The sequence below is a fragment of the Temnothorax nylanderi genome, unplaced genomic scaffold (genome assembly GCF_030848795.1).
Source record: "Temnothorax nylanderi isolate EJ_2023f unplaced genomic scaffold, tnyl_v1.0 TNYL_tig0023_pilon, whole genome shotgun sequence".
NCBI lineage: Eukaryota > Metazoa > Arthropoda > Insecta > Hymenoptera > Formicidae > Temnothorax > Temnothorax nylanderi.
Window position 1 is genome coordinate 1,590,071 of NW_027249085.1, and position 16,737 is coordinate 1,606,807.

General features: G+C 33.1%; 1 protein-coding gene across 11 annotated transcripts in view; it reads left to right on the plus strand.

The window, feature by feature from the left end:
• Positions 1 to 107: 107 nt before the first annotated feature.
• LOC139769597 (uncharacterized) overlaps positions 108 to 16,737 on the plus strand; it is a 36,732-nt gene continuing 20,102 nt past the window's right edge. For 7 of the 11 annotated variants that reach the window (XM_071700822.1, XM_071700824.1, XM_071700823.1 and 4 more), the window contains exons 1-20: positions 108 to 292; positions 990 to 1,173; positions 1,511 to 1,688; positions 1,889 to 2,074; positions 2,316 to 2,549; positions 2,676 to 2,922; positions 3,131 to 3,248; positions 3,831 to 4,024; positions 4,262 to 4,500; positions 4,912 to 5,398; positions 5,922 to 6,186; positions 6,727 to 8,181; positions 8,357 to 8,518; positions 8,906 to 9,032; positions 9,161 to 9,375; positions 9,502 to 9,626; positions 11,697 to 11,960; positions 14,861 to 14,996; positions 15,343 to 15,446; positions 15,896 to 16,553. In XM_071700822.1, the coding sequence (XP_071556923.1) occupies positions 1,023 to 1,173; positions 1,511 to 1,688; positions 1,889 to 2,074; positions 2,316 to 2,549; positions 2,676 to 2,922; positions 3,131 to 3,248; positions 3,831 to 4,024; positions 4,262 to 4,500; positions 4,912 to 5,398; positions 5,922 to 6,186; positions 6,727 to 8,181; positions 8,357 to 8,518; positions 8,906 to 9,032; positions 9,161 to 9,375; positions 9,502 to 9,626; positions 11,697 to 11,960; positions 14,861 to 14,996; positions 15,343 to 15,446; positions 15,896 to 16,553 (5,545 nt within the window). In that variant the 5' untranslated portion in view covers positions 108 to 292; positions 990 to 1,022. Of the gene's footprint in view, positions 293 to 989; positions 1,174 to 1,510; positions 1,689 to 1,888; positions 2,075 to 2,315; positions 2,550 to 2,675; positions 2,923 to 3,130; positions 3,249 to 3,830; positions 4,025 to 4,261; positions 4,501 to 4,911; positions 5,399 to 5,921; positions 6,187 to 6,726; positions 8,182 to 8,356; positions 8,519 to 8,905; positions 9,033 to 9,160; positions 9,376 to 9,501; positions 9,627 to 11,696; positions 12,381 to 14,860; positions 14,997 to 15,342; positions 15,447 to 15,895; positions 16,554 to 16,737 lie in introns of all 11 variants that reach the window. The other 4 variants (XM_071700831.1, XM_071700832.1, XM_071700821.1 and 1 more) reach the window with 3 other exon arrangements.

A 16,737-nucleotide genomic window follows, 5' to 3' on the forward strand; every position in this document is an offset into this window, starting at 1 on the left:
GGGCAGCGGCCGCGCGCGTGCGACGTGCGACGGACTTGCGCGTTGCGCGTGGTTGCGCGCGCATATCCTCCGTTCTCCGTGATCCTAGTACGCTAGTCGCGTCGCGTACTCTTCCGTTCGCGCTGGTGATTCCGTTCGCTTACCTGTGTATGTGACATTTTTTTTCCACGGACCGTTCGCGCTGCTGCAACATGTTTACCTGGTTGTGCCGCCCTCGTCACGATAACCAGCGATCCGTCGTCGATTCCATCATGATACTCACGTTGCCTTGTCGGCAGCATTAAATTCTCAGGTACGTGGACCGCACTCAGCGCCGAGTTCCGCGGCACCCCGCCAACGCGAACGGTAAACGGCGGCGCGCCCTCACGAGAATCTGTTTACGTAGTAATGGCGATTGGCGAACGTGCTCCTCGTCGCCGTCACCGTCGCCGTCACCGTCGCCGTCACCGTCGCCGTCGCCGTCGCCGTCGCCGTCGCCGTCGGCGTCGGCGTCGCGACGCCTTCCTTCGCCTCCTGTGCTTTCCTCCTCAGCCGGAGGAGAATGACGAGTATCGCTTTATTGGATAAGGCGCGCGGGGAGGGAGGTGGGGAGCGGGGGAATTACTCTAGAACAAATTTCATTCCTTTTCATTATCGCGAACTGAATATATAATTGTTAAATAACTGTGCTTACTTTTACCTTAATTTCGACGTTTAAACGGAAAAAGTTCAGACTTTGGTTAGTAGAGTTTATTCAACTTTATTATCAATATTTGGACAAGTATTTTATGCTGGCTATGCAGTCTCGAGGTGAAGAGTACCTTGTTATCGAAATGTTGCCAAGTTCTTTTACTTTTGTTTTATATATCATGCTTTTGATTCAATACAAATTAGACTTCTAATTTGTACAAAAATCCAAGTACTAGTAAGCACTTTTAATTAGCTCAATATTTTTGTTTTGTTTAGATTTATAGAGACAAGATTTTTATGCAATATTATGTAATTTTTAGCTTTGTAAATCAAAAACTGGGAGAGGAAGTGTCATGGATGATGAAGTGCGTCTCGAAGGTGAAGAGGAGATGGAGTTGGATGAGGCTTCCGATGGCGAAGACGAAGATGAAGAGTCAACAGGAATCCCAATATCTCCAGCTAACTCAGATCAATTACTTGGACAGACAACTCCAACAACTCCTGGTAACAGTAACTATATTTTAAACATTTTAAACATTTTTTTTATTTTTTCCATTCATTTTGGAAAAGTGATAAGTACACTACAATTATTATTTATGATATTTATGAAAATATAATCATTTAAGTTGATAAAATATTAAAAAGTATTAAAAATTATAAGTAAGGAAACTAGAATAAAATAACACAAAATTTACAAAGAAAATTTTGGTATTTTACAAAGGAATACATATGTATGCAATATTTAATATTAAATATGTCTTTAATTAATTCAATATTATGCACATTTATTCATCTTTCTAAATTTATTTTTTCATATTTACTTATCTTTTTCTTTTTCCAGTTACACCAGATGAGGCTTTTCATGATCCGTTGCGATACTCAAAGTTTCCATTACCTGGCGGTAAACCTTTGAATATTCGTCGTGGACCTGGCAGGCCCCGGAAAGAACGACCTTTTGGTATAACTCGTGGAGGAGGTACTAGAAGATCCTTTGGAAGGGGCAGTGCCAGAGGCAAAGGGTCTGTTTAATCATTATAATTATTATCTGAACAAATACAAACGCGCACGCGGTGTGTGTGTGCGTGCGTGTGTGTGTGTGGGGGGGGGGGGTGAGACTATGATTATATTTTATACATATATATATATATATATGCTGTTAACAGGGTACACAAATCATTTGTGATGTCATTTCTTCATATTTTATTATTTACTTGTATAGATTTGGATATACAAGGGGTATACCGCGTCGTACTAAAAGTAAAGATGATGATACACACTCGGAATCTCCAAGTCCTTTGCGTACAACTGGGATGGATGATACTGCTCCTGACGGTGAATTGATGGGAAACTCGGTTGATAGGTCAATGCCAGCGCCGGAGGAACCCCCTTATTTTCCTGAACAATGGTAAAATATCCTCTATAATTTTCAATTATTCTGGACGCAAAATGAGTTTAAGCAATTGTATTTAAAACATTATGAAATAATTTATATGTAATTGAATTTCTATAAAAAAAATATTTTCTTTATTTTTCATGAAATATAATTATTTTGATGAATTAAGTACAAAAAAAATTAAATATTAAAAGGAAAGGCAAATTTAAATATTTTGAACGATATTAAAAATTACAATTATAAATCTCTCTAGGCCGGGCAAAGTATGCGCGTTATGCAATTTAGGCGAGAGGAGTCAGTTGGGACAAGGTGAACTCTTGCGCCTGACATGTCCACCGGGTTTCACTCCCGAGAAGCCGACAAACCGTGATGAAACAGCTACTGATCATCTCGTCAACGTCGTCGTCGCAGGAGATAAAAGTCCGCGTGCTACTGGACCTGGAATTGCCGTTACCTGTCGTAGGCAAAAAAGTCTAGCCAAATGCAGGTAAAAATATAATACGAATTTCATTAGCAAATTTATCAAGCTTGATGGCTTGTATGGAAATAATACAACTAAACAATTAAAATACATGCATATTTATGTCTATTATATTGCAATTATCTTTTACAGGAATACTAGTCTAACTAATTTCACAGAACCGGTGGAAGAGTTGACAATCGTAGGTTATTTGGAAGAACCGGATGTCGGGCTTCTGTTTGATTCCTTGGCCAATCATTATTATGTTCATCAATCATGTATCATCTGGTCTAGCAACAGTCAAGATTTACTACCAGAATTGACATGTCGTGCTGTTCTACAAGCTTCCTCCAGACGTTGCGCTTATTGTTCGCATTATGGTGCTGGAATTTCCTGCAAAGTAAGCTATGGTTCAGCCATTATAACAAGTCAGCGATATAAAAGATAGGAATTATAATAGAAGTACACAAAATACGAACAGTTATTATTTATAAGATTATATATTTAAAAATAAATAATTAGAAAGATAAAAACTAGAAATTGAAAAAATTTTTACTTTGTATTTGTGCAGTTGTTATAATTGCTCAATTATAACCGATATTCAACAGGTGGCATCGTGCAATCGTTATTTTCATTTTCCGTGTGCCGCGGCCAGCAGTTGCTTTCAAGACACTAAGAATTTGGCCCTTTTCTGCAGTCAGCATCTCGGCCAAGTTCCACTTTCATGTAAGTTTCTCATTTTTAAACTTTCTATTTTATTTAAAATTTTTTACTATCTAATCTTTATTTAATGTCTAAGAATAAAATAAGAGAAAGAAAGAAGTAAAGACATAATAGAGAATCCAAATTCTATACATTTTTTACACATAAATATAAAAAAATTATTTTGTCAATATTGTGAACTAAGTTTGTGGGTTCAAAGCGCTGTGTTATTACTACAGACGAAATCACTGTGATAAATGTGGAACTATACAATATCACATAAATATTGTAACAACAAGCATGTTTTTGAACGTAGTTTTTATTATGCGATTCATTTTTTGCCTAATTTAGAAATGGGATCGCTTGAGTTTTGTTTAAATGCATTTTATGCATACCAAGTTAATGTATTGTATATTCCTTGATAGCGCACATATATATATATGCATATATACATACGTACATACATATGTATATATGTATATGTATTTGTTACCCCTGATATTCTTCACAAAACTAAATTTTGGTCTAAAGCAATTTTTTCCCCTAAAATATTTACTTTAAGAGATAAAATTTTGCAAAAAATGCACAAAAATCTTACACTTACAGTGTGTGGGGAGGTAACTTGCGTTCAATGTTATGGAATGGGCGACGTTTCGAATTTAGTAATGTGCTCTGTGTGCGGCCAACACTATCACGGAAGTTGCGTGGGTTTGGCGTTACTACCTGGAGTGCGTGCTGGATGGCAGTGCGTGTCTTGCCGCGTATGTCAAGTCTGTCGGCAACCCGAGGATGTTTCAAAGGTTACAGAAATTTTAAAGACAGAATTTTACAAAGAACTTTAGTTCTAATTTAAAATTCTAATTTCTGATATGTCAAGTAATTATCATCACTGGGAAATATTAGAATGTATTTTCTGAAAAATTTAGAAATTACATTTCAATAATATATATACATAATATCCGATAATACACACACACATATATATATATATATATGTTCTTTTTAATAGCTTTTGTAAAACAAGATTTTTGTTACAGGTGATGCTATGTGAACGATGCGACAAGGCTTATCATCCTGGCTGTTTGCGACCGATTGTCACTTCTATTCCAAAATACGGCTGGAAGTGCAAGTGTTGTCGCGTGTGTACCGATTGTGGTTCACGTACTCCAGGAGCTGGGCTGTCTTCTAGGTGGCATTCTCATTATACCGTCTGTGATTCGTGCTATCAGCAGCGCAACAAGGGTTTCTCTTGTCCGCTCTGCAGGAAAGCATATAGGTAACTGAAATATCTCGAGCATTTGTACAAATGTTTAGATTATCTAAATAATAATAATATTTTATTGGAGTTACCAATAAAATTATTAAATATAATTAAATTCTGAAATTTTTTTAAATTTTTTATTATAATAATTTGTTTATATATTATGTATTATTTCATTGCTATGCTGTCAATTTGATATTATTGCTTCCAATATTTTGATTCAAGTACATAAGGATTCATAATTTTTAGACATCAAAAATATCTATAATTTTTTTATTAAAAATGTAACCATTATCATATTGTTTATATTCTAATATATTCTATTATATATCCTTTATATGTTTTATTATACAACATTTTATTATTACATTATTTGCTCTTATTATGTTTCTTTGTTTATTATATTTATTTATTTTTTCCTTGCAGAGCTGCTGCATATCGCGAAATGGTCCAATGTCATGCTTGCAAGAAGTTTGTGCACGGTACATGCGATCCCGAAGCTGACCCGCTTACTTATCAGCAGCGCAAGGAGACGAAACCGGATTACGAATACGTCTGCCTGCATTGCAAGAGCATTGCCATGGTGGCCAGACGGAAGGATAGTATTGATGAAGGCGATTTAAGTCTGAGTGCTTCTCAAGAGAGCCTTGATGGCGAGTCCTCTGAGTTAGATTATCCAAGTGGTTGTTCCGAAGAAGCGCTTTATTCTGTTGGATTAGGGAAAGGAAAACCGTTTTGTGTCACCAAGATTGCGAAGAAAAGATTTGGAATTAGTAGCGGGGTTATTGGTAGGCCCAAAGGTATTGGGAAACTGGGCTATCAGAAGAGGCAGAAGATGACAGAGTTTGGAAGAAAGAGAGGGCCCAAGGGAAAGATGAGAGGGTTCTATGGAGTGCCCGAAGTAGGCTTGCAGGTATGTGATATAAAAAGTTTTGTAATAGATATGTGTTTATATTTATATAGACCTCTATATTAATTTTACATTTAATTTTATTTTTTATTTTAGTATTAGTAAATTAATAAATTTTTAATTAATAAAGTTATTTATTACTCATTGGCGAAATCGGTTTGTTAATGCATATTTTTTCCCTTTAGTTTTTGTTTTTTCTTTTGTAGTTGATTAAGTAATATAATTTTGCATTTAATATATTCAATGTCTCATTGCATTATATTTAATATTAGTATATGTAAGCTGTAATTTATAATTTATTATAAATTCTGGTATAGCATTAATTAGTCGATTGTAACTAAGGGTTATTGATACCTTGATATTTTTATTAAGAAAAAATAAATTTCAAATCAGTTAAAATTCTCATTACAAGAACATTTGTTGGTTTTTTTAATCAGATATTTTATGTAATAGATAACTGAATCTATCTCTCTATAACTTAAATTCCTAAATACATAAATACATAAATTCCTCATTAATATTGCAGAGTCCGAATCCAGATTCATCCCAATCGAAGGAAGAAGAACAGCTTGGGGGTGAGAACAGGTTAATCCTTTGCTCGGCAAAGGATAAATTTGTTTTAACTCAAGATATTTGCGTGATGTGCGGTTCGATTGGTATGGATCAGGAAGGTTGTTTGATTGCGTGTGTACAATGCGGCCAGTGCTATCATCCATATTGCGCTAGCGTTAAGATCACTAAAGTCATCTTACAAAAGGGCTGGCGATGTCTCGACTGTACTGTCTGCGAAGGTATTAAAAAATTAAAATATATATATATTTTAATTTATAAAATGGTTAGTTAAACGTTATTGAAGTTCTTTACAAATTTTGAAAATTTTTAAGTTTACAAAAAATGCATAATTATATATTGATAAATCAAAACTATTATATTAATAATTAAAAATTAAAGCAGTATAAGTTAGCTAAAGTTGAAATATAATATTTTACATTTTATTGATAATTTGTATCAATCTGTATTAGTCTTCTATTTTATTTGATATAGTCTATTATTAAAGTGGGATTTATTATAATATTATTATCTAATATTATATTGAAAATAGAAATAATATACATATTATTGATTGATTCTAAACGTATTAGTATATAACTTATTAAGATGCTCAGCAATGACAACTTAAAATTTAATACAATTATGGAGTATCTTGTCACAGATAATTTCATTGATTTTTATTATTTGTTTTGTAGCGTTATATAATCTAAAAAAATCTTAAATAAATCGAAATAATTCCATTGGGCATTCTAGTTTTAATAAAATATTTTGTTTCTAAGGCTGTGGTGAACGAAATGACGAAGCTCGTTTGATCCTTTGCGACGACTGCGATATCAGCTATCACATTTATTGTATGGACCCGCCCTTGGATTATGTGCCGCATGGTACCTGGAAATGCAAATGGTGTGCACAATGTCAGACTTGTGGCTCCAACGATCCCGGTTTCAATTCATCTTGGCAAAAAAGTTACACCCAGTGTGGACTCTGCGCATCTCATACCGCTTGTGTAGCTTGCCAAGAAGCTTATCAGGAGGGTGATCTCATCATTCAATGCGCACAGTGTGAAAGATGGCTTCACTGCGGTTGTGATTCGATTAAAAGCGAAGCTGAGGCCGAACGGTGCGCTGCGGAAGGTTACGTTTGTCTTCTCTGTCGTCCTAGAGATGTTCCCCCTCCTCATCTTCTTTCTAAACCTTCTTCGAAATTTGCTCGGTCGTCTTCTCCACCTCAAAATCGAAGTACAGAATTATTTAAAGCTTCCTCGCAACAATATTTGGTGGAAGGAGTATATCTTTCCGAAGCTGGGATGAATCATATTAAATCATTAACCGCCGAACATCAGCAAACAAGAAAAAAGAAAAGAAAACAGCCTCAGATGGTGGATAAAGAAGCAGATATCATGGCGACTATTGAATCTGTCATTGCTGGAGGAAGTTTAGACAATTCTTTAGAGGAAAATAACAAATTAGAATTGATAGATGTCAAAGATGAACCAGAAACAGTATTGAAAGAAGGTATGGTATGGAACCAGCCTGCTCCTGAAGGCTTCAGCATTTGCACTTCGGAAAATGGACTTCCTGTTTTGCGAAGAAAACGTCAAAGAAATTTGCAAAAATTAGGAATTGGAGGTTTTATTGTAAGATTGAGAACCAGGAAGGACAAAGAAGAAGAAGGAGATGCTGAGAAATCTGGGGAATCTTCGATCGTAGGAATGGGGGACGATAAACCCCGAAGAAAACCTCAGAGAAGAAAGCCAAAAACGAAACTGGCGGAATGTTTTCCTATCTACATGCAAGAAGCGTTTTTTGGTAAAGATTTAATGGATACAACAAAGGAGAAAGATCTTGAGAGCAGCAGCGAATCCGAGGAAGAACACAAAGTTCCTGAAAATGCCAATACAATTCAGTTATCTCAAGACGAATTGAAGGTAATGGAACAAGTCAAAGCTAAACAAGAAAAAGAAGACGGAAAGATTGCTCCTGAGCAAATCAAAAGAGAAGAAATCGTGGAAGATGACGGGAGTGATACTGAAGCACTCGGAGATATTTTACCAATTTCCGGAGATTTGTTGGATAGCGATCTAGTGAATACAATAATGAACGAAAACGATGAGGACTTAGCGAAGGCGAGCGAAGCATTGGACGAGTTGGATGATGCACAAGGTGGAAGTAAAGATGAATTGACAGATATTCTCAGTCCACATTTTAATTTGGAGTCGATGGTCAGAGACACTGGTAAGCACTTTCAAGTAAACATTAAATGTTATGTCATAAACAGTGAATATTAGAAATAATACAATATATTATTTTATTAACATTTTGATATTATCTCAGTAGAACATTAGAATATAGTCAACTAAACACAAATATAAAATTGAATATTATAAATAATTTTTTTTTTTTTTTAAAGGATTACCTAATATGGATAGTAAAGACATCGAGGAAATATTTAAAGGCGTTCTGACCGATGAATCTCAGGAGTCTCAGGAATCATCGGTGTTTTCTGTCCAAGCTCAGACTTCGCATCCCTCATCGTCTACTACTCCTCTAGTATCACCCTCTCCCCATCCCGGTAATGCATACCAAATATATCAATAATAAAACAGTGATTAAAGTTATATAGATAACCTACAACATTAAATTAGAATTTGAATAAAAATAACGACAAAATTACAATAATTATTAGAGGAAAATGGAAGAGAATTGAAATTAAGTTATTTATTAAATAACATACAATAAGGTGATTCTAAAATACATTCAAAAATATATTCTAATAATATTCGAGTATTCAAGTTCGGACATCTTGACATCAGTTTTGTTGTTTTCTGAATACTAGAATAAGAATAACTTGAATTATATATTCACTGTTTATAAAAAATATTAGAAGTAGATTATTTTATATTTCTTATAATTCTTATATATTTTATGTTTTATCTTATTTAAATCAATTGCTTTATAGGTATTCAAACAGCAATGCCTCTGGCGAGACCTCAAATACCTGGTGCTCTACCCTCGGTTGGTCAATCAAACTTAAATTCCCCAATGAGTTTCCCACCGCCTTCACCATATCACTCCGAATACAGCAAGTAAGAATAAATATATTTTAAAAATAATATCAAAATTAAATTGATGTAAAAAAAACTATATGTAATGTATGTGTACTTTGATATTAATTTTAATTTTTATAAATGTAAACTATTTTTTAATTTTCTAGTAGTCCACAGTTTAGTCCGGCATTTTCGGAGCCACCTAGTCCATGGGTGAATCCAGAAGACGAGGGAAACGCTCCAGCAGGCAATGCTACCATTTCATACAACCAAAGAAGCAATCAGAAGCTGGAAGCCGACGAAGCATTGGGAAAGGCAGCAACAACAGCCTCAGTTCTCTATGCTAATATGAATCATCCTGAATGGAAAACTGAATATCCGGGTAAGAGTATATTTCTTTAATTATTTCGAATATGTCTTTCATCTTCTATTGATTCTGCTAAAAGTTGAAATTAAATTTTAAGATTATGATTTATAATATTTTAATGAATATTTTTACTTTATGTAGTGTGGGCCGAGAGATGCAAGCAAATCCTGAAGAAATGGCGAGCACTTCCAACCGATAAGAGAAGTCCATATTTAAATCAAGCTCGAGAAAATCGAACCGCAGCTCGCTTGAAAAAGGCACAACAGGTAATTGATGTATATATATTGCAGAAACAAGAAAAATATTTTGATTATCGCATTTGTTTTCATGCGTTAATTCTTTAGTCAGAATTTATGGCTGAAAAAGCGCGATAATTCATTAGAATAGCCAATATTTCTAGACGTTCTTTTATTGGGGTTTTTGTCCTCGAGCGTGTCTTGTGCTAACACTCAAGTGAGACTAACAGCTCGACAGTTCTGTATGTCGTAAATTACGTTCCTATTGTGAACTTCTGGGTTTTTACCAGCATTACTGGTTAAACGAAATAAAATCTATCTTTCATAAAATTTAGATTATATCCGAATTGTTTATTTTGGCTGTAGATTCAAAAAGATAAAATAATAGTTAAAAATAATTAAAATTAAATAGGTAATTAAAATAATTTTTGTTTTAAAGATGAACAATGGATTTTGCTCCACATTTCTGCATTAATTCCATTAGAAATGTAAATTTTATTATAGGTGAATAGCTGAGATAGAATAATCAATGTAGGATGATGAAATCTATTGTTTACAATATTAGAAGTAATTGCATTTCTAAAAAAAAACCTAAAAAATAAAAAGATAAATTTTATAAGGAAGAAAAAGTTGTTATTACATTTTTCATAATAGAAAATATTTCAAGTTGTAAATTTTGTATTCGTATCTAGTTTCGACAATAGAAAATATTGTAAGCTATTAGCAATACAAATAGGTCCCACTCACGCTCGAAGATAGGTAGAATTGAACGTGAACGGGTCTCTATATAGTGGGCCCAAATGAGGTGAAGAGGGACTTTTAAATCTTACATGTAAAAACATGTATCCTACATGTAAAAATTAAGAATAGAAATATTTATAAAAATATTTGCAAGTATATACAAAGTTCTAAGAAAAAGAAGAATATTATTATACAGTGTCTCAAATTTTAACGATCAAAATATGCCAGTTTGTATTATGAATAGAAATAAGAAAAAGAATGTTATATGAATATATGTTCATAGAAGCTTTATCCAAAAGTTACAAAAAAAATTTTTCTACTTAAAAAACTGGCACAATTTGATAAAAATCTGATATATATATATATATATATATATATATATATATGTGTATATATATATATATATATATATATATATATATACACATCTGAGAGCTATATAAATCCAATTTATAGATCTGCATGTGTTTAGATGTGGATCTACAAATAATCAATTTACGAATTTATAATCTATAAATCTATCGATTCGTAAGTGTGTAGATGAATGAACCCTGTTACCCACTTTTGTCGCTGTTTTATAAATTAGACTTAGATGTGTATAATATTTAAAACCACAATCGGTACAACATAGTATTTAGATACATCCAATAAGAATCCATTAAGAATCCAATAAGAATCCTTGTAAATTCATGAGTTCGTAGATCCATAAATTCATGAAGTCTAGAAAATTCATATATACCTTGCTTCTATGTGTTTCGTAAATACGAAGACAGTCTAATATATGTTAATAATCGAAATTTCGTGTTGAGTGCGACCTGTGCGACTTATTCTTATCTCGCCTCGTTCGGGCCCATTATACCATTTTTACATGTAAGGTGTTTCTCATAAAGCTGTTATTTTGATACTATTTTAATGTACATCAGAAAATTTTAGATATATCTGGAAAAATGGAACGAAATTAATAATGCTTTAAGATGTAAGAAGAAAAAAATGAGATATGAGGAATAATAAGAAAGAATCCTATAGAGTATTATACAATACTTATTTAATTTTTCTATACAAAGGAATTTTTTTTCCTTTTGTATTTTCTTTTGGCTTGTTCGGATGTTGCTCAGAAGATGCAAGAACTTTTGCTTGCAAAACTAACAATTTTTTAAAATTTATATCCTTCATAAAAATATAAAAATTTAATATTATTATTTATTTTGTAAAGAATATATGTAAATTTATCTGCGTGATACAATTTGAAAATGGAGCAGTGTTGTAAAATATGCTCTTATATAAGATTGCTTTATGCGAGATATCCTCATGTGTATATCGCATCGTGTGACTGCGAACCGCCCGGTGTTGATCCGACAGCTCTCCAAGGAGACACCACCACCAAGCACCACCAACACTATCATCACTACCAATATAACCACCACCAATACCACCACCATCAATATCAACACCACTACTACTACTACCACCGCCATGACTACCATCATCACCAAACCTGCCGCTATGACGGCTCAGCAGCAGCAACAGCAACAGCAGGGAGTGGGTCTGAGGCCCATTGAGAAGCAATCAGAAATGTTGATGACCACTGGAATGACATCAACTGGCAACAATCAACATCAGGAGGTGTGTGGGGTGCAGGGAACCCCGCTCAGCCCCTCCCTCTCCCCTGAGGCTCCTAGAAACCTACAGTCGTCCGCCTTGCAATCTTGCACAACACCGGCTTCTTCGTCCTCTTTGTCTTCTTCTACGTCTTCTTCCTCTTCTTTTTCTCATTGCAATAATTCGGGTGAAGGGCAGCAACCCCTCCAGCAACGTCCACCTCCGATTGTCATTAACAGCGGCGGGAGTAATAGCATAGATCAGCATCAGATCCGAGTGCTCACTCCGTCCGAGATCATGCGCACCCTTCCGTCCCTCAGCCAGGAGCACTACGACCCCCCACCTCCGCCAACACCACCCACTGCAATTGTTCACACTGTGCCTCCCGTACAGAACCATCACCACCACCACCATCACCACCACCACCACCCGAATAACATCATGGTGAGAGCCTCCGTAGTGTTTTCTTGCCTTTCTCTTTGCATCTGATCAAGACTTAGTGTTCTCCCTGTATACATGTATATGTATTTTAATTTTATTTAAAATATTGTAAATGAAGATTTTACTTCTTAAATGCGTGTTTCATGCTTTATGAAATATAATAGGGCTGTGGTTCATATTTAAATCACATTGTTACTTTTGTTTAGCATCATTGTCAATATTTTCCCTATAAAGAGTTTAATTTATTTACATATCCATTTAATTTTGAAATTAAATTTTTAATAATTATGCATTTTGTTATTTTTATTCTTTTATATACTTTAATTTATTTAAATTAAATTTATTTAAATATGAAATATTTTTTTAAATACAGAATGCTGAACATTTTTGTCAAATCGCTGTTATAATAGAGAGTATTTTGATAGTATATACTTACATATATTTCTTTTATAATTCAAAAATATTCCAATAGCATGTTTAAGAATAGTAGCATAATCTTTTAATGAATCCTGTTATTTTTATCCTTATCGATCCTAATTCATGATTCATTATTCATTTCTTATCCTTTGAATCCATTGACATTGCTTATGATTTTTTATTGTTGTTGTGGATGATTGATAAATTAGTATATTATAGTATACTGCTCTGTAACGGTTATGCAGTAGCTTAGTACTAATTTTATTACTTTACATTTTTTCAGATTTTTCCCTCTTCCAATAATTAAATAATTAATACGAATATAATTAATACGAATGATAATCAATTATCATTTCATAAAATTAAGATTTCTTTTTTTTAAATCTGTTTTAAAGCTGAATTATACTATGAAAGATACAACAAACAAGTAGATATAGCAAGTCAATTATAACTCGAAGAAACAATGAAATAGGAATAGGTAATATGAAAATTTATTAAACAAATAGACAGGAATTTTTTTCCTTTTTTTTTAATAGAAGGAACGAGCTATTATAGATTCTTATGTTTTTTTAGAACTACTGTAGATGATGTATTTTTAAATATACCTATTGTCATGTTTAGACACATCCCGAGAGGGTATCCTAGATTTACCGCATCTTCTAATGGTAAATTTTTAAGGTTACTTAGAGATGAAAATTTTAATATTAAAATATCAAAATTATAAAAGTTTTTAAATAGAAAAAGTTGTTATTTAAAAGTAATTAATCTGTTATGCATACTGACAGTATAAATATTATCGAATAATGATGTTAGAACGCGAAGTGCATCAAATTGTCAAAACTGAGGCCAGTCATTGCTGAATGATATCTTTTATGTCATTCTAATAAATATCGATCTCAATAAATTATATTTATATCTAATTGTAAGCGTGTCTTTACTATTGTACGATGTACCATACATTTGAATATGCAGACTTTAAATATTTTCCATTTAAAAATTATTATTAAATAAAAACTATTATTAAACTATTACAGCTCATTATGGATTTTGGATTAAAATTTTCATTTTTTTAATGACCTTAGAAATTTAGTATCAGCAAATAGTGTGTTAGGTCTGGTATATCCTATATGTATACATAATATACATTTTATTATAATTGTATTTTGTTATGTAAAATTACTGGAATTCAACATTTTAATATGCATGAATGTGGAATCGTCGCATTATTCTTCGACGAGATTGTGATGTTTTTGGTGTTTTGTGTTTTTGACTGTGAATAAAGTTTTCTTCAGGTGAACTAAGTAATACGCGCGCGTATATGTATAAATGTACTAATATTATAAATTAATCTCTTTAAATTAATATATGGTGGCTGGTTATAATTATTTCCAGTGTGTTTGCACATATATGAGATTTACAGAATCTTGCTAATCATTATTAATTTAGTTGTATTATTGTTGTTACTTTTAAAAAGATGTTTATACAAGGTATAGCCAAAAGTTTGAAATTATATTTATTTTTTATATCGTAAAACTAACGCAGAATTAAGAAAGTTAATATTTTGTTCTTAGTTTTCCTTGAATATTTTTTTCAAATTTTTGGCCGATATTATGTATATGAATACTTTTTATTGGCTGATTGTAATTAGTGCTTTATATTTAACTGTGCTTTATAAGAAAAAGGTCATTACATTTTAGAATTGATTTCTTGATAACAATTTATATCGCATATGAATGTAATTGTAAAAATATTTTTATAAATTTTGGGTATATATTTATTAAATTTGTTGTTAGATTTACGAATAAGATTAATACTTACTAACAAAATAATTATAAGTTTGATAATAAACAAATTTTACAATATAGTCAAATATAATGAAAATTTTATAAAAATAATAAAATTAATTTTAATAGTAAATTTAATTTTTTTTATTGTAATTGTTTACTGATACAACTGTTACCAGTAAATGTAACTAATAAAACAAATTTTAAAAAAGAATTACATTAAATGTAATGACCTTTTTTAAAGAATAGCTTAAAAATTTATATATTACTGATCTTCAACAGGAACAAGACAGACTATCAAACAGAGATCGATCTACCAGAGAAGCTGAGCAGGAAAGACAATGGAAACAACTGCAAGCCTTGCGTCAACAACAAGCACAATTACAGCAGCAGGTCATCCATGAGCAACGCGTACATGGTACATTTACTAAATTAAATTCTACTATAGCAATTTGGAGGATTATTCTGTCATTTTTTTGTGTTTAGCGTTTATTTAATAAAAATTTCAGAAAAGTATTATTGAAAAATTAAAGAAGAATAAAATAAAGAAAATATTTTTACAGTTTTATTATATGATTAAAAACACAACATTTTATTTCATAATTTATTCCCACGCAAATAACATATGAACATTAAAAATTTTGTTAAGAGCAGAATACAATGAAAAATTATTAAACTCATATAGTTTTGTTTAACACAAGTAAAGAAAGAACTATTAATCTAACATAAATTGCAATAATAATATATTTCTTTTCTGTTAAAAGCAATTGCCAGAGTACATAGACAAATGAACGAAGAAAATGTACCTCAACTAAATAGTGATACTGCACCCGCATTAACGGCACAGTTACAAGTTTCCACGGCGCAAGTAAGTCTATTTAATTTAATCTTTTTATATTGAGGTTATATATATCGACCCCAAGCTATCGATCAAGCCTACTTAGAACTTGATCCGTTCACTTGTTATTGAGATCTCAAAATCTCGAGTACTCCCAACTCGTGCGTTCGCGTAAAAGAGTCCGGTGCGTCTCGCTCCGCGCGTACTTGGCGCGAGACACTACCGTGTCTCTTGATATATATATGTATGTATATAAATTAATAAAATATTTTAGTAAAATTATTTTATTAAAATTTAATTATTTTAAATTACACTAAGAATAAAATTATTTGTCGCGTATGTTACATGCAAATTATGCGAAATTTAAATTGTCCATATATTCACAAATTGCTTTAAAAAATCGAAAAATATAAAATAATGTACAAAATAAAATGATGTAACCTCAGTCTCTTAATATCAATTTAAAAATTTTTTTGCAGGATACAAGTCAATTGACTTCCTTAGCTTCTCCTTCCCGAAGTACCTTCGCTACGCCTTCACTTAAGACTCCTCGTAGTCTCACACCTCAGTCACCCCATCATCAAACTATGGTACGTCTGCCTACGCAAGCTCCTTGCCGGCCGATACGTCCGGGCTTTCCTCAACCACCGTCTCCCTTCTCACCGCAGGCACCCCAGTCACCTCATGATTTTCCACAGTCCCCTGCCTCTTCTCAACCTTCTCAGGAGTCACATTTCCAGCGCTTTGAAGGCAATGTTTCAACTCCTGCATCCCCCTATTCGTCACCCCAGACGCCAGGTACACCCCGTACCCCCGTGTTTAATCCTCCGCGACCCCCTGTTTATGCTCCTCCTCCTCCTCTTCCTCCCCCTCCTCCTCCTCCACCTCCCCCTCCTCCTGCTCCTCCTGCAACATCGCGAACTCCTGATCCTTACAGCCAGCCACCTGTCACTCCTACATCCATCCCTGCCGCATCTGGCTATCCATCGCCCAGAGGTTCTGAGACTCCTCGAACACCTCAGGAACAAGAGGTTGCCTTCGGACAGCAACCGGAAGTTAATAGACAGTTGAGGGACTTACTGCAAAGACAACAGTTTAGTAAGAAGATTGAAGGAGTCAGCGCCAACTGGGTTCAAGGTACATTTTATTCTATAATTTTATATTAGTATTAGAATAATTAGAATAAACTCGCAATTTATCAATGTTGCTATAACAATAGATGTTGGCAAATCGTTAGTGTAAGCTAATGAATATAATAAATATGATTTTAATTACTATGACTATATTAATTACTAATAATTATAATAAATATGAGTCACAT